General features: G+C 35.9%; 1 protein-coding gene across 1 annotated transcript in view; it reads right to left on the reverse strand.

Moving 5' to 3' along the window:
- Nucleotides 1–17814, reverse strand: part of LOC123558091 (UDP-N-acetylglucosamine--peptide N-acetylglucosaminyltransferase 110 kDa subunit-like) — a 31541-nt gene extending 13727 nt beyond the window's left edge. Inside the window, exons 1-15 of the mRNA XM_053542614.1 lie at nt 17576–17814; nt 14680–14830; nt 14006–14249; nt 13376–13444; nt 7728–7844; nt 7519–7598; nt 7141–7230; nt 6588–6693; nt 5445–5686; nt 4758–5013; nt 4014–4193; nt 2187–2345; nt 1773–1862; nt 1022–1147; nt 344–619 (exon numbers count right to left, since the gene is read on the reverse strand). Coding sequence (XP_053398589.1) covers nt 344–619; nt 1022–1147; nt 1773–1862; nt 2187–2345; nt 4014–4193; nt 4758–5013; nt 5445–5686; nt 6588–6693; nt 7141–7230; nt 7519–7598; nt 7728–7844; nt 13376–13444; nt 14006–14249; nt 14680–14830; nt 17576–17600 — 2211 coding nt within the window. The 5' untranslated portion in view covers nt 17601–17814. The remainder of the gene's footprint in view (nt 1–343; nt 620–1021; nt 1148–1772; nt 1863–2186; nt 2346–4013; nt 4194–4757; nt 5014–5444; nt 5687–6587; nt 6694–7140; nt 7231–7518; nt 7599–7727; nt 7845–13375; nt 13445–14005; nt 14250–14679; nt 14831–17575) is intronic.
- Nucleotides 17815–18513: the final 699 nt, after the last annotated feature.

An 18513-nucleotide genomic window follows, 5' to 3' on the forward strand; every position in this document is an offset into this window, starting at 1 on the left:
CAGATCATCCCTAAACTTCAGTTTTGATTTATTTTTGTTTAAATACTACGGTAATATCTTAATCAGAGATAAATAATGAATCCAGTCAAGTAGTTTAAACTTTCAAATTTTATGTATTAACCCATAGCCTGCTGGGGGCAAGTGATTCTGCCTTTGCGACCATTGCAGACCAAGATCAGCCTGCACATCTGTGCAGTCTGATCATGGTCTGCACTGTTCGCTGTTCAGTCAGTAAATTTTCAGTGGAAATCCCTTCATATAATGAATGGTATTGCCCAAATCGAATGATGAACCAGTCCATAATAGAAAATTAGCAGGGTAAGGGTAAGAGAGTACTGAATACCTGTATGTCAGCTGTATCTTTCAGTGCCTTCAGATTGATACCGTTCAATACGATGTTGTTATCTCGGAAAGTCTCCCCCTCTTGCTGCTTCACTATCACTTTCTCCATTAGGTGTGGGAACATTTGCATGTGGTCTCCTATGAAGAATGTGTCTGGCATGTAGGCAAGCTTCTCCGAGTACTGGCTGTGATATTCTAGAGGTGAGGTGAACCGATCCGTCATGATATAGTCCATATAGGATGCTCCACTGGTGCCCGGGTAACCTAGCCACATCACCTAAACACATTCATACAGTTATTTTAGAACAGTAGGAAAGTTGACAAAGTAAGTCTTATTTTTAGCTTCAAAGTCAAACCTGTTTTCTTTGCTTTCTTTCTTATTAAAAGTAAAGTTGAACAAAACTGAAATGCCTACTTCAATTTTATATTTTCAGCATCTCTAGGATCATAGAGTCCATTGAATTCATCTAAATAATAATAAACTGTTTAAGCTGATGAGGTTTAAAGGGTGTTGCACATTTTATAACCTCTTATAAACAGTCCCCTGCTAATGGCTTTTTTTTGGTTGTGTTCAAGGCTTCATTTCTGTCTTACTTAATAGAAGAATCACGTTCAACAAAAACTAAATATCCTACTTGTCAATATTAATGTCATTTCAATATATATAATATAAACTCACCTGAACTGGTGCAGGTCTTAATGCAAATAGTTCATTTCGTGCTCCTTTAGTGTAACCATTCATGTTGACCAATATATGTATACCATCTGAATTGATGCGATCTGCTGCTTTACCGTTACATGGTATCTGTGATTAACAAAAAGTATATATAACATACTTTACATTAGCTTAACTGTAAAGAGATGAAGGTTAAAATAATACAAAAATAGTTTAATATTAAAGACCCACCACAGCCCAGTGACCTACTTTTTCCTCCAACATGAACTTTATGAAAATCATTCTGATAATACTGTTATGATACAGATATACTACATGACAGGTGGGCAATTTAGACCCTTCCTACATAAGTCTTTCCCCAACTTCATCTGCAAACTTTTCAGTCAATCTCTCTGTAGTTCACTTTTAAAAGCACAGATAAATAACCATCTTACACAGAAGAAACAAAGTGGAGTCATAACTCAACTCAATACATCTAGTACTGTGCACAATGCTTTATTAATTTACTGAAATGTTTAAACATTTAACACATTGTCTTGGTCTTATATATAGCACTATCAATTTGTAAGTAGATATTCGTTTTCCCCTATTTTAACATGCAAAGCACGTATAATTACCATAATGGAAAACAAAAAATACAGTTATTCTGTGGGTGGTCTTTAAGCATTTAACCGTCAAAAAATAAAAATCATTGCAAGACAACTTTTGTTTTTGTATAGCAGGTTTACCTGATAAACAAAGTGAAAATGCTCACCAGAGACAGATCTATGAAGTGTTCTGCCTCACGAGAAACTTTACTACGAAAACTTGTCCCATCATCAGCTGTTAATGCATAGCAGAAAACCTGAAATATATTTATCATACAAGGTAAATTCATGTAACCATGTTAAGCTGAATGTGTACCAGTAAAGTAATGTATTACTGACATCCAACATTACAGCTGAAAATTTCTGTTGCACTTTGATTTCTTCTTAAATTAAGAAATCAATGAATATATACAGAAATGTGATATTTACAATCAAAACAGTCTTTACTTCAGATACTATAATACTTTTGCTAAAAATTATCTTAAAAAGTGTAGTATGATTACAGATATTATTTATCAAAATGAAAACTTGATTTCATAAGAACCCATCTAAATTCATGAATACAGTAGAGTTGGACATACCTCAACAGAATCTTTATCATGCAGTCCTGGTATACTCTGCATTAAATGGGATGTCGGATGATTACCAAAGTCTGAGCTTACATAACCAATCCGAAGTCGTCCTCCACTGGCCGATAGATCTTTCGGGTGCTCATAGGGTGGCTTATGTAATATGTTAATCTAGAAAATAGGTATTATCTTTATATAGCACACAGAAAACACTTTATTCAAATATGAAAAGTAATTTAAAACGTAGTGACATTTGTGAGTTGTTGCCATATCATTTATTATTTGTGTATGGTACTGAAAAAGAGCACCACCATGAATGACCTTCTTTTTAATATAAAGAGCATTTCAGAATCAAACTAATATAACAGAATCTCATTACACTTCACTCACATACCCAGAATTCATTATTTATATATAGGCCCCCCATAAATAATTAGACATCTATTACAAGATAATTACTCAGTTGGATGTGTAATCTCTTTACTACGTTTTAAAACCTGCTACTGTGAAATCATTAATATTAGAGGGGGACTATTTTTCGTGGATTTCGTGGTTGAGTCAATCCACGAAATTTCATCCCAACTAACAAGTAAAATTCCAATTAAATTTTTGTTCAAAAGTTGAAATCCACGAATTCATATCCCAACGAAATTGCCATTTTGACCAAAACCATGAAATTCCATGCCCACTAAATTAAGTGATTTTACAGTATTTTCCACTATACACAGGCCAATAAATAGTACTTCCTAACATTCTTTTACTAAACTTACTATGAATATCTTGATAAACAGATCATACATAGTTCTATCAGCAGGAAGAACAAGAGCTGTCACTAATGGTGACAAATGCCCCCGCAGCACCTTGACCTTTGACCCATTCCCAAAGTCAGTAGGGGTGGTGTACTCAATAAGTACTATCAGCATGTGAAGTTTGAAGGTCCTGGGTGCAGTGGTTCACGAGTAAAGTGCCTTCATGCAAAAAGTTAACGTTGGCCCCTGTGACCTTGACCTATGACCCGGTGACCCTAATCAGTAAGGGTGGTGTACTCAATAAGTACTATCAGCATGTGAAGTTTGAAGGTCCTGTGTGCAGTGGTTCGCGAGTAAAGTGCCTTCATGCAAAAAGTTAATGTTGGCCCCTGTGACCTTGACCTTTGACTTGGTGACCCCAGTCAGTAGGGGTGGTGTACTCAATAAGTACTATCAGCATGTGAAGTTTTAAGGTCCTGGGTGCAGTGGTTCGCGAGTAAAGTGCCTTCATGCAAAAAGTTAACGTTGGCCACTGTGACCTTGACCTGGTGATCCCAAAGTCAGTAGGGGTGGTATACTCAATAAGTACTATCAGCATGTGAAGTTTGAAGGTCCTGGGTGCAGTGGTTCGCGAGTAAAGTGCCTTCATGCAAAAAGTTAACGTTGTGATGAACGAACGAACGAACGAACTAATGAACGGACGGACAGTTGAAAACTAATATGCCTCCCCTCGGGGGCATAAAAATTATTGTTTCAGTTTAGTTCAGAGTAAGATCAACACAATTTAGTTGAAACAGTAACTTTTGCAGCTTTTCATAATGGAATCAAGACCCCAGATGCCCCTCAGAGCATTATTTCCGGCATGGCAAACACCTTGGTAGAACCACATACATTCCATATGCTGAACAGTTTCTTCATATGTAAAATTCTACAACACAAGCAAGGCTTCGAACCGACACACAGTGACCGGCAAGTGATTTTAGATCAGTAAATTTAACCACTTAATGGAGGTTCTTTTTTAATGGAAAGCTGCCTTTAAAAAATTCAACATATTACAGTTAATCTAATCCCACTGAATCTGTAAAAGTACCTTTTCAAGACAAAGGTTAGCATGTTTGCCAGCAATTCCCTTCCTCTGCTGATGGCTAAGTGGATATAACATGGTATGGTGAGGATGTACAGAGGGAAGACGATTCTTTTCTAGCTGCTCATCTACAATCTGTACCAATTTCTTCATCCTTGCAGAGTAATCCGTCCAATCACATACAAACTAAAATATTTACACGAAATACCATTTATCAGGTAAAAAATTTGATCATTCAGGTAAAAAATGTGATCATTTATATAACTCAGTTATTTTAATTAATTTACCAACCAGACAAGATAAATTACCTTAAATCTTTGTTTGCATTTTAAGTTAATGTACTGGATGTTGCAACTGACATGCTGTCCTGTTATGGTGGTTATTTGTGCTAAGTTATTTCAAAATCCAACAAAGCACAACACGGTTTGAGAGGACAAGATTTAGTGCAAACATTAACTTGCACACAGATGCACTGACAAACGGGTAACATTCCATGCTTCCCCATTTTTAAAGGCAGTGGGCATAAATCAGTCAAATAGGGAGATAGGAAAATACTTTTTATCAAAGAAGATACAGTTGCCCTATTTTGAAATACCATAAACTTAACAAAAGTTACATCAGAAATAGTCTTAAACAACTGAGCAATGAATAAAATCTTGTCTATGCAATGTAATAGCTCAGTAAATTATAAATCAATTGAACCAAGAACCAGAATCAAACAAAGAAATTAATGTAGACATAAACTGGTACCTGCAAACAGTGAGCAAGGTTACAGTAAGCATCTGGGAATTCTGGTTTCAGCTTGAGAGCTGTTCTGTAAGACTGTATGGCCTCGGGAATATTGCCTGAATCTTTATGTATGGAGGCAAGATTACTGTGAGCATCAGCAAAAGCTGGTTTGATCTGTATAGCTCTCTGGTAACACTGCATAGCACCTTGTATATCCTGCATCTCCTTCAGTAGGTTTCCCATGTTAGAATAGGCATCCGCAAATGATGGCGAGATTCTATAAAATGTTTAGTTTACCAGTAATGCTAAGACAGTACCTGCACCATCAATTATTATATACATATTTTCAATGATCATGTGCTTACAATAGGACCAGAGGTTAATCTGTTTCCATGCTGCCATGTAAACTTCATATCTGGAGCACAACATCACTTGATGACCTTCAAAAGTTCATTAACAGTAAATTTTCAATTTTACTGTTGTCTTTAAAACAGAATGTTTGTTTGCGTAATAGAAAGATACTATATATATGTGTATGTATGTAAATTTATGTGTTTCTAAAGAAGAATCCCTTATTCAAACAGTCTGCTGTTACCTAGCTTGGTAGATACTCTGCTTCCAAAGGAGCTTTTCACAGATTTTATTTACTGGTTTCTATACATCTCTCATAAGGAGGTCAACACTTATATAATATCCACTAGTACCAACCTTATAGCTTCTTTGTAATGTAAAAGAGCTTCATGTAATTTTCCTTGCTGTTGTAAAACACTGGCAAGGTTAGAGTGGGCCACAGCAAATTCTGGGAACACTTCCAGGGCCTTCAAGTACAGACGTACTGCCTCCTCTGTGTTTCCCTGCTCTCTCTTGATGTTTGCCAGGTTGTTTAGGGAATCAGAATGACTAGGTGCCAAAGTAAGAGCTGTGTTATAGCACTCTTCTGCGTCCTGCACCTTTATATGAAAAACATATTTCACTATTAACATCAACTGTTATTAATTTCAACCAAGGTTTTAAAGAACAATGCATTTAAAACAAGTAAACAGATTTTTTTATTATGCTATATAGTAAGGTTAACCATTTAGTATTTAGCTATATGACAGTATATTCACTGACTGTTAAAGTCTTGAAACTGCAACTTCATAGACATTCCTCCACTTCATATTCTCCTTTTAATGTAAACTGACTTTTAAGTACATGTATAAACCACGGCATATTAACTGATCTTGAAAATTCCTTGATTAGTTTTGACTGATTTTGTTTGTTTTGGGTTAAAGGCCATTTTTCAACAGTATCTCAGTTATGTACAGTGAGCAGTTAACATACCCAGTGTTTCAGGATTCTTAACCAGTACTAACGTGTTCTACGCAAGTAAATGTCAACTTCCCCACATGAATCAGAGGAGGAGAATGAATGATTTCAGACACAAATGTCACGGAGAACATTCGCCTTTCCAGGGGCTCAAACTCATTACCCCACAATCCATAGAACTGCTCTCTCCCTAATGAACCATATGGACTGACTTTTTTTTTTTTACTGAAGAAACTACTGCAATACAATACTACTGTAAACATCCATGTACAATGCACACCTACCGTATAACCCCGTTTAAACGCCCCCGGGGGCGATGCATTTTACGAAAAATTTGATCCAAACAAAGTCAGTAACTCGTATATCTACTAATTCCAGTCTAAATGGTGTAAAAAATCTAATTTTCTTAATCAGAAAGTAACAGGGCTAAATAATGAGTAGAAATGGTTTGCAATATACACGACTTTCTTCAGCATATAATTTGAAAAGGCAAAAAATTAACCAGTAACAGGTTTAAAAGAGAAAAGACAACCAATGTCATACCTTTCCCTTTTCCTTCAGGGCATTGGCAAGATTGCAGTAAGCATCTGGGAAGTTTGGCTGAAGTTCTATAGCTTTCCTGTATGTGTCTATAGCCAGGTCTATCAAACTGAAAAATTTAATATTTTCATGCACATTTGTCATTCCAATATTATGAAATAGGCACAATCGTTGTTATACATGTAGACTTGGACATCTTCCACTGAATAAATAATTGCCGGTCTAAGGAAAGTGACTCAATAGATACATACAGTTTCCTAAATTCTATGCTGTTTTGTGTTCATTAAAACCAGATGGTAACATCACATTTACTGTACTGGGAACACATATTTTTGCTTCTGCTGTTTTAACTTACACATAATTGTGGTAGAAGATCCTAGGTGCCCCTTCTTGAATCATTTTGGGACCAGTTGGGCACCTTGTTAGAACAATAGACTTTCTACAAGCCAGCTGGCTGGAATCCTCACACTAAAAAATTCTACATTCTTTACAGGGTTGTACATATTTTAGCCATGATAAAAATCCCTAAGAAATACTTGAATATTTTATCACTTACCCTTGCTCATAGTAGACACAGGCCAGGTTACCATGGACAACGGCATGATTCTGATTCAGACTCAAAGCTCTCAGGTATGCCGTCACAGCTCTGAAAAAAAAACAAGAATATGATCTGAAGGAATGATATTTTGTAAAATAGCAATCTTGGAACTGATTTTTTTTTTCAAATGGAAACTGCAGAATACTCAATTTTAAACAAACTTTTTTTATCTGTAAGATAATGAGAGGATGTATGTGCAAATGTGTAACTAATTTTTCAGCAGAAATACCTGAGCTCAGCACTGGATCATCCACTTAAAATTGGTAGGTAGCAGAAAAAAGACAAATATCTCAAAAACAAATATACATTCAGAAAAACTTGTGTAAGACAAGGTACCTGTCAAATATTCTTGCTTCCTTCAAAACATTGCCCAGGTTTATGTAAGCATCCATAAAATTTGCATCCAATGCCACTGCCTGAAAAGAAACTTCAATATGAACCCTGCAAAACAGTTCAATGACAGTAAATGTAAATGTTGCAACACATTATCTAGATTTATAATTCAACAAGCTTCCATACAATAGAGAAAAGGAGAGAAATTGTACCTTCTCAAAGTGGTGTATAGCCAACCATATCTCTCCCTGCGCATGGAATACACATCCTAAATTGCTCCAAGCTACAGCAAAACTTGGTTGTGTCTCGATGGCTTTTAGATAACATGCCTAGAAAACCAGAAATAAACTCAGTGAAAATCGCATTCATGTCTATATCGGCCATCTAGCAGCAGCATGCGCACATGCGCGCAGCACCGATTTAAGGCGGAATTTGCAATCGCTTGTCGCAGCGCTGCAGCAACGCTATGGAAAATGATAAAATAAGACAGAACATCACTTTTGAATCAACCAATACAGTTACACCTACCAAATAAATATTGTGCTTTGCACATCAAGCCAAAAATTTTTTACAATACATTCTTTTTCCAAGATTTGTAAACCTCATACCTACCAAAGTTTATTATTTCTTGAAACTTCTTCATCAATGTATTCCAAACATTCCAGATATTTTGAGAATAAATCAACACCTGTGTAAAAGTTGTCTTACACAGGAATACAGTGCACTATAAATCTTTGCACAACTTTAAATCTATAATTACTTTTCTTTTCAATTTCATAAGAAGACAATGGCATGTGTGAGGTGTTTATAGTCTGTAGTTAAAGCAGTGACAGTCTGTCAAATTTCCTCGTCATTTTCCATGTTCGCAGTGAACACAAAGTGAACAGAAACGTACATATTGCATTTTCATCCATGAAATATTTAACTGAAAATTTTGAGTTTAACTTGTATAGTTCTTCTTTTGAATTATTTAACAAGCTGAACCAATCAAATTTAACATACAGTAAAAATTACTCTGGTACAAAATCTGAATTGTAATATTAAACATCACATTCCCCCATTTTTGGAAGATAAATTTGGCATTATAGATTATTCTAATAAATTTGATTGGTAGCTTGTTTTACTGTAATTATTGTTCACTTTATCTACACATCGCTAGCGCTAACGCTCCGGCTTGCACGCTCGCAGCAATGCTTAAATCGCATGATCAGGTCGCAAAACGCATATCAGCTTGCAGGGCTAAGGAATGACGCAGCTTTGGCTTGCGTTTAATTTGCGCGCACGCAGAAACATTTAAATGTTGATTTAAATTCTGAAATGAAATTAATAATAATTCTATAGTCAGTCTTCTAAAATTTCAGAAAGAATTGACATTTCTGATGTTTTGAAAAAAAAAGGGAAAAAGAAAGCCAAAATGTTCCAAAAAGTAATATGAAAATACAACCAAAATCATTAAAAAATGAAAAAAATTTGATCAAAATTTTTATTCGAATCTTTAAGAATCAAAACACGACTGACTAGTAGATACATACTACCTGTCTGCTAATTTCACCTCAATGTTATGTATATTTTGATTTATTCCTACCAGTGACCTTGATCCCGGAGTTGAAGTGACTTCGTCCTCCTCTCTATTTTATGTGTGGCATGAACCTTTTGTGTTTAAATAGAAATAGAACAAATAAATTAGTTGCAGTATTAATCAATGTCAAAGCACTGTAACACAGGGGAAAATGGGCAGACAATCATTGGTAAACAAATTGCCTGGTTCTAGATTTTCATGCCATCCTTGCAGCATTTGTATAAAACACTGTTGTAGATACCAGTACTTGTTTTTTATCCATTTCCTGATGGCTAGTTTTCGTGACTGGTCAGAGCTGCACGTAGAAATTTTGATTGGAAAGATCTGTTTATACTATCTTACTTATACTTTTTATTTAACAGATTTACGAAAGCAGCTCGGACGTACTGTTGCCCTTCAGTAAGAGATTTTCAATGTTTCATACCTGGGTTTCTGAAATCACAAAAAATCTCTTCGTTTACATGTGCTTTTTTTACTTCTCATTTAATAGCAAATGTAGTCATTACAGTACTGCTGGAACAAGCATGGTTTTCTACCAATCCAGAACACAGTAACCATAAAATTGAGCAAGAATTTAACTGGCAAAACAGAAAGTTTGCTCTCACTATCTTTTATTCACAGAAGTCTAAATATTTACCCATCAAAAAACAATGTGATCATTTCTTATTCAGAGAATGACCTTGAACTCTTCTCATCACTTTCAAATGTACAGCATGTGTATCCACACATATGTGTGTGTTTACACCATGTTCAAGTGCACAAGAATTATTTTGAAGGAGAACCTGCACCAAAAAGTTGTTCTAGCCCCTTTCAGGTCCAATTAATGTTCAAGAGTTCAATGTCATTCAAACATTTTAGTTAACAGCTTGACAGTATCACCCTTAACACTAAAGGCAATGGTTAGCACATAAAATGGCATTTCACATTAATGTAATACCTAATAAAATTATTATTTTTGTGTTTTAAAATTACATAAAACATTAAACAAGAGGGCCATGATGGCCTAAGACCGCCCACAGAAACTTCAGAGCTTAAAGAGCTAGGCTATTCAGTGTACAACTTTGGAAGAGGATCATAAAATACCGCAGGAGATAAAGTTCCAATGTTTCTTACAACGATACTACTGAACAAGTTAAATGAAGATCCATCAAGTGGTTCATGAGTAGGTCATATAAAGATCATTTTTAGCTTTAATGGCCATTAACAGTGGCCAAGCTCCCAAATTTGAACAAATTTGGAGACGACCTTACAATGATGCTACAGATAAAACTTGATATAGATCAATCAAGCAGTTCATGTGCAAAAGTCATTTAAAGGTATTTCTATTCTCAGCTCTAGCAGCTCCTAAAAGGGGCCAAGTGCCCCAATTTGAAAAACAATATACTGACCCAAGTTTGATGAAGATCCATGAAGCGGTATATGAGAAGAAGTCATTTAAAGGCCATTCTATTTTTAACTCTGGTGGCTCCAAAAGACATTTGAAAAAATTGATAGAAGGCCACACCAGGATGCTACTGACAAAGTTTGGTGCAATTCTGAGCAGTAGTTTCAGAGGAGATGTCATCTGAAGAAAAGTGTGGACGGACTGACAGACTACTGACAATGAGCAATCACAAAAGCTCACCCTGAGCACTTCGTGTTCTGGTGAGCTAAAAAACAGAAGCATAGAGATTAGAAAATAAATAGGGCTAGAAAGCAGTTTAACAATAGTTTTAATGAATAAAAAGACATTTTCTGAAATGCCAGTCTATGTTTAACCTTTACTTTAAATTCTTGAATCTGAAATTTTAATATCACAAGCATTTTACAATTAAATACAAACAACTGTAAGATGGAGTTGCTAGCTGAAGGTCTTTCCAAAGCAAGAAAATTCCACAAGACATTTTTCTCACAATAACATTATCAAATTTTGGCTTTACCTATGAACTAATGAAAAAACTCTTTTGAAACAATGACATTCTATTCTACCATTTTGGGAAACTAAAAGAAAACAAGAGGACCATGATGGTCCTGAATCGCTCACCTCTTCCCACATGACCCAGTTTTGAGTATGACGTTGTTTTTTCTATTATTTGACATAGTGACCTAGTTTTTGAGCTCATGTGACCCAGTTTTGAACTTGACCTAGAAATTATCAAGATAAAAATTCTGACCAATTTTCATGAAGATCCATTGAAAAATATGGTATCTAGAGAGGTCACAAGGTTTTTCTATTATTTGACCTATTGACCTAGTTTTCGAAAGTAGGTGACCCTGTTTTAAACTTTACCTAGATATCATCAAGGTGAACATTCTCACTAATTTTCATGAAGATCTCATAAAAAATATGGCCTCTAGAGAGGTCACAAGGTTTTTCTATTTTTATACCTACTGGCCTAGTTTTTGACCACACGTGACCCAGTTTCGAAACTGACCTAGATATCATCAAGGTGAACATTCAGATCAATTTTCATGAAGATCCATCGAAAAATATGGCCTCTAGAGAGGTCAAATGATTTTAATAATTTTAGATCTACTGACCTAGTTTTTGACCGCAGTTGACCCAGTTTCAAACTTGACCTAGATATCATCAAGATGAACAATCAGACCAACTTTCATACAGATCCCATGAAAAGTATGGCCTCTAGAGAGGTCACAAGGTTTTTTTATTATTTGACCTATGACCTAGTTTTTTAAGGCACGTGACCCAGTTTCAAACATGACCTAGATATCATCAAGGTGAACATTCTGACCAATTTTTATGGAGATCCATTTACAAGTATGGCCTCTAGAGAGGTCACAAGGTTTTTCTATTTTTAGACCTACTGACCTAGTTTTTGACTGCACATGAACCTGTTTCGAACTTGACCTAGATATCATCAAGATGAACATTCAGACCAATTTTCATACGGATCCCGTGAAAAATATGGCCTTTAGAGAGGTCACAAGGTTTTTCTATTATTTGACCTACTGACCTAGTTTTTGAAGGCACGTTACCCACTTTCGAACTCGACCTAGATATCATCAAGATGAACATTCAGACCAATTTTCATACAGATCCCATGAAAAATATGGCCTGTAGAGAGGTCACAATGTTTTTCTATTATTTGACCTACTGACCTAGTTTTTGAAGCACGTGACCCACTTTCGAATTTGACCTAGATATCATCAAGGTGAACATTCTGACCAATTTTCATGAAGATCTCATGAAATATATGGCCTCTAGAGAGGTCACAAGGTTTTTCTATTTTTAGACCTACTGACCTAGTTTTTGACCGCACGTGACCCAGTTTCGAACTTGACCTAGATATCATCAAGATGAACATTCAGATCAACTTTCATACAGATCCCATGAAAAATACGGCCTTTAGAGAGGTCACAAGGTTTTTCTACTATTTGACCTACTGACCTAGTTTTTGACGGCACGTGACCCAGGTTCGAACTTGACCTAGATATCATCAAGTTGAACATTCTGACCAATTTTCATGAAGATCTTCTACAATATATGGCCTCTAGAGAGGTCACAAGGTTTTTCTACTTTTAGACCTACTGACCTAGTTTTTGATGGCACGTGACCCAGTTTCGAACTTGACCTAGATATCATCAAGGTGAACATTCTGACCAATTTTCATGAAGATCTTGTAAAATATATGGCCTCTAGAGAGGTCACAAGGTTTTTCTATTTTTAGACCTACTGACCTAGTTTTTGAAGGCACGTGACCCAGTTTCGAACTTGACCTAGATATCATCAAGATGAACATTCTGACCAACTTTCATAAAGATCCCATGAAAAATGTGACCTCTAGAGTGGTCACAAGCAAAAGTTTACGGACGGACGCACGGACGCACGTACGCACGGACGGACGACGGACACTGCACGATCACAAAAGCTCACCTTGTCACTTTGTGACAGGTGAGCTAAAAAGAACAAATTAAGGAAGTCATCAAAAATGATGTGGAAACACTTGCAAACATTTCTTGCCTTGGTTTAAAGGATACCAGTTCTCAGAAATCTGTGCCGTTTGTGTGAAAACCTTGCACAGATTTCTTAAAAGCATTTCTGGTACAGGTTGCCTCCAGTACAAAGCAATTCCATCACTAAAATGCCTTACATTTAGGCTCCTGCAACTTGAAAAAATGGATTAAAATTGATGGGGAAATATTTTGCTTCTGTTTTTTTTCTAAATAACTTTTGAAAATTTTTATAGTAAGTTGTGTACAGATTTCCTTAAGTTTTTTCTTTACACAAAAAAATAAGAGTGTTCTCTCCTTTAGTGTGGTTTCTATAGTTACCACTCCTACCTTAGCCTCATCAAGTCTTCCTAGAGCTTTCAGCAGGTTACCAAGGTCACTCCGTACACAGTAAAGGTCCTGAAACATAAGAATGCATATGAACACTTAATATAATTTATGTAAAGAATATAAATATCTACTCTTTTTAATTTTACTTTCCAATTATGTACTACCGTAGCTACAAATAAAATCCTTTCCATCAGTTTGAGGCAACTGCATGACACAGCATTTCCAACTTTTATGTAAAGCAGTAACGGTATTAAGTTTATCTTCGTGCACAGGGTGTTTTCCAGGTGAATATAGGGAATATCTCATCAAGAAGAAACACAATTTTTATATTTTCACAAGTGCTAATTGAGAAATATACATGTACAACAATGCTAATCGGCAGTATTTACCCAAATCAGTCAAGCTATACCACTCATAGTGTGACTGGTTGGGATATGACACTGAAATATCTCAGTATTTATTCATACATGTCCTAGTCATTTTTTTGCACAAAACCTGCAGTAATCTTAAAAGGTCTAAGCATTCCAGTTTACCATGTGCCATGTGGTGAACTGAATCAATGATCTACTAATTTATATGTGTTATCTAGAATAATATCAGTATAAGCAAATTATTTTTACAACCACTTACGGGATTATACTGCAGCGCTGTAACATAAGCCTGTACTGCCTGTTCCATGTCCCCTGCAGCCACAAGGGCTGCAGCCAGGTTGATATAACCATCTATGAAGTCTGGTTTTAATCTTACTGCATATCTGTAGTTTTGTAAAGCATCCCTTAGTTGTCCACATTCTTTGTAGACATTCCCAAGGTTTGAATAGGCCTCAGCTAACATTGGATTTTGTTTGATCGCTAACTGGCTAAAATAGGCTGACCTAAACAAAAACATAATTGAATGTAAGGTAAATCATCATGCTGATAACAAAACTGTCAAGCAAAAACAAAGAGCACTGGAACACACCAGATTTAATCTTTACCTATCCATATATATATTTTGCAAAGCAGTAATTGTTTAGAAACATATTTTATGCAATAGAAAGAACATAAAATTTAGATTTACTGTAAGGATCAATGAACAATGTTACAGGATAGCTACTGTGATATTTTGAAGGAAATATCACGTTTTAGTCTGAGACTGAGAGATAAAACACAGTGGAAGAGACTACCAGTAAAGGCTCCTGAACAATTTACTTACTTAATCCTTAGCTGAAGGTTAGATAAGGCACAGCAAAGTTTGACTAACACAATAGGTACACCTAACTCTTGGTTTTTAAATATTTTTCAAGTATAGAGTTATCTTATTACCTATCTAGTTTTCTCTGTTGGAAGTGAATAGAACTAAGCAGGAGTAGAACACCAGTATTGTCTGGTTCCTGTCTCCATAACTGCATACAATGTTGTTCTGCTGATTCATAATCACCTGCCTGGTACTCGGCATGAGCCAACTCTGCCAATCCTGAAGAATTACAAACTTTGCTTATTTAATTTGCCGCTTCCACCCAACCCCCTAAAATGTATGATCATTTGTTTAAATTTCTGTTCATTAAACATTCTATTTGTCTCATATATCTTCCCACTGAATTTCCAGTCTCAGGGTTTTCACTAGGATTTTCAAAGTAGGAGTCCTGGACTCCCTTCCCGGAAAAAATTGGGAGTCCCAGTATGAAAAATTTGAGTCCTATATTTTTGCTGGTCACTCGATAAAGCCACAGCCTTCTGAAGTGCTTCCTTTTGGCAAGGCCATAGTTTATAAAACTTACATCTGAGTAGGGTCTTAAATGTGATGCATATATGATAAGACTATTTAAAGCCTGATTCCAAAATGATGAATCAGTAGCTGCACATTTCAAACTGGTCTCAGTGATGAAGTTTTATAATCTAAATATCTTGGGTCCAATGACTCAAGTTAATAGATCATTTGTTATGTGGTGTTATTAAAGTAACAGTAACTTGTCAGCTGTACTGTGCATGCTTAAAAATCGAATCTAAAGGTCACGAAATGGGAACACAACCATATTTGAAATTTGGAAGCTTTTTTATAAGTGAAAATTACAAACGCTAGAAACGGTATGCTTCTTAAGTTCGATACCATCTGCACCATATTAACGCCATAACAGCAGTATTTTGTAGTTATAATAAAAGAATAACCGCAAAAAATATTTCTGAAAAAAAAAAATAAAAAAAGACTTTCGGTTTCTGAACATCGCAATTCTCCTAACATCTACATCTTTCACCTAACCTTCGATTTCCGACTATCACTGGGCGGCGCTGTGAGAGAAAAAGTTGTTAAAGAAATGATATGTTACATATGTTAAAAGAATAAAAACTAAAAAAGACAGTATGCTACAGTTAAAATAGGACAGAAGCAATAGAATTACATATTGACCACCACCAGCTTCTCTCTAAAGATACTGAGACTGGGGCTAGATTTGACATTTAATATAAGTTGGTAGGGAGTTCCAGAGTCGGATGGTCCTTGGGAAGTAGGAGTTAGAGAAGTACAAAACCGATTGTTCCCGAATATGGATGTACAGTACAGGTATTAGGAACAACCATTTATATTAGGTCGCTTGTGAAGTTCTCTATCTTCCGTAACCGTCAAACCCCTAAAAAAAATGATTCTTCAACTTGTATTAATCACTCTCGGAACCTCATTCCTGATGGAATCCATTCATAATTTTAACAGGTCCAAAACAATGCGGAATGATACTTATTTCACTTGGGTATTCAGCCCTTTTTTTGTAAATTTGGGGAAGGGTACCAGGTCCCTTTTGGAGGGGAAATTTACGTCGCGAAATCATTGTTTGGAGGAATATATTTGCTGAAAAGTTGTTAAAATCAGGACTGAAAATCAAAACTAATTTCATTTTTTTTTTGCACGGGGAATTTTTGGCCAAGGTGGGGAAAAAAGTATACTTTTTAGATTGGGGAATGGGGCCGAATTTCGGCCCTAAAATCAGCATAAAAAAAGGCCTGGTATTGATTACATTTTACTCGGACTTTATCATAGACTCCCTGTGTAAAATCTCAAACTTTTAACTAAAATAAAGGTATCAAATCGATATAATATTTCAATGAAACTTCAAAGTTTTGTTGTTTGTAGCATCATCTGGGGCATGTGCAGTGAAAAATCTTAATTTGATTTCTAAAATAGTGTGATATTTATTTCTAAATTCACTACATGTTCATTGTAAATATACTTCGTTATACCCAAGTGGAAATTGGCAGGTACTCGAAAATGCAGCTCTCTGATTGGTCAGTTAGAACCCCTAATGTATTGTGATGTCATGATAAAATTATGAATTGCCATGAGGATAGAGAAGCCAGTTTCCCTTATAATGCCGACTGCCAAGCAATGGAGCTAATGCCAGTACTGGTAACATTTTTCATGGCTTTGGTTTGGAATGACGCGGCCGGGGATCGAACCCACGACCTCCTGCAGGTCTAGGAAAGTGGAGTATTTACAGATTATCTGTAAATTTACAGATAATCTATAAATTTACAGATTTTTCAATCTGTAAATTTACAGATCAAGTGTTTGAAAACTGCTAAAATTATATTTAGACACAAAATCGCAGCTTGAAATTAATTGATTTACTTATGGTATGTATCAATAAAGGTCAATTGTAACTTTCAGTCATTTCTGTTGCCTTTGATTTTTCTTTAAATGCCAAAAACTCAAAGTCAACAAAAATGGCTGAAACCCACAAATGACCCTAATTTAAGCATGCTGTAAATAAACCAATTAATTCCAAGCTGCGGTTTTGAGGATAAATGTAATTTCATCAGTTTTCATACACATAATCTGTAAATTTGCAGACTGAAAAATCTGTAAATTTATAGATTATCTGTAAATTTACAGATAATCTGTAAATATACTCCACTTTCCTAGACCTGTCCTGTACTCGAACTGGTCGCTTTACCACTTGGCTATCGAGGCAATACGATCACTTGTTAAGTTTCAATACGAGATTCATTTCAGCTCAGAGATCAGTGACAGCATAGTAATCATCTTCGAGCTATGATTGCTCCTGGTGCTGCCTCTGTTCCTACGGGCCACAGACACAGTGTGGGCCGTGGCACAAGTTTAGAGACGACAGAATTTGGTTAGTTTTATTTAATTTCAAACAAATAAGCGTCATGTATGTTTTCTTTTCTGCTAGCACGAACACTTGAAGTCATATCTGACAATTAGTCTTACCGGTAGCATCCGTTATTTGCGACATTTTTTGAACTGATTTTCGATCACCTTGCAACAATGGCGTATCTTCGTATGATCTTTACCACGCATGCGTAGGCTTTATTATTAAAAACCGGAAAAGACGTTTTTCCGCGGAAAAAAACATTCTATCTGGGACATAGGGCGAGGGATAATTCTGCTAATTTTATCTTACGAAACTAAAATGAATATATTGTCCATCAACGTTATAGAACATTCATGAAATGCGCAGTAATGTCAGCGTTGTTTGATCATGTAGACATCATTTCCTTTCGAATAGGAAGTAATACGTTTATGCTTGGCCACGGAACGCGCATATGTAAAAAGTGTGTTACAGCTCATGTGCGTTAACACTGTTAACACATGTTTACTCTGCTGTAAAACACTCCTAGAAAAAGACAAAAACGGTTCCAGTCACCAATAATCACAGGGGCTTAAACAAAAACATGTATTATCTATCCCTGTGTTATTTTTGTATTTTATTGGGATTTATTTGATCATTATCTACATCTACATCTACATAATACTTCCAACAATCATTAACGATTATGACTGGAAGGCGCTTGTCTGGGCAGTGTTAAAAATGAGAAAACTCATTAGGTGCAAAGAATAAAAATTACTACAGGTGCTAAGTTAAAAACATAGTGAAGGAAGTTACTGCAGATGTACAGTGGCCAGCCGCTCAGCAAATATGTTGAGGCTGGGGCTGGACTGTACATATTGGGGAAGGCCATTCCATAGTCTGATTGTACGGGGGAAGGTATTGAGTACGGGACTGTGGAATTAGGTAGTTAAGGTTTCTGGTCGGAGTTAGATGGTTATGGTCGACGCATACATGATTTGTTCGGATTTTGTAAAAATAGATGAGAGAAGATTGTATGCGCCGTTGTTCTAAGGTTTGCCAGTTTAGGGTGTTAATC

The sequence above is a fragment of the Mercenaria mercenaria genome, chromosome 5 (assembly GCF_021730395.1).
Source record: "Mercenaria mercenaria strain notata chromosome 5, MADL_Memer_1, whole genome shotgun sequence".
Lineage (NCBI taxonomy): Eukaryota > Metazoa > Mollusca > Bivalvia > Venerida > Veneridae > Mercenaria > Mercenaria mercenaria.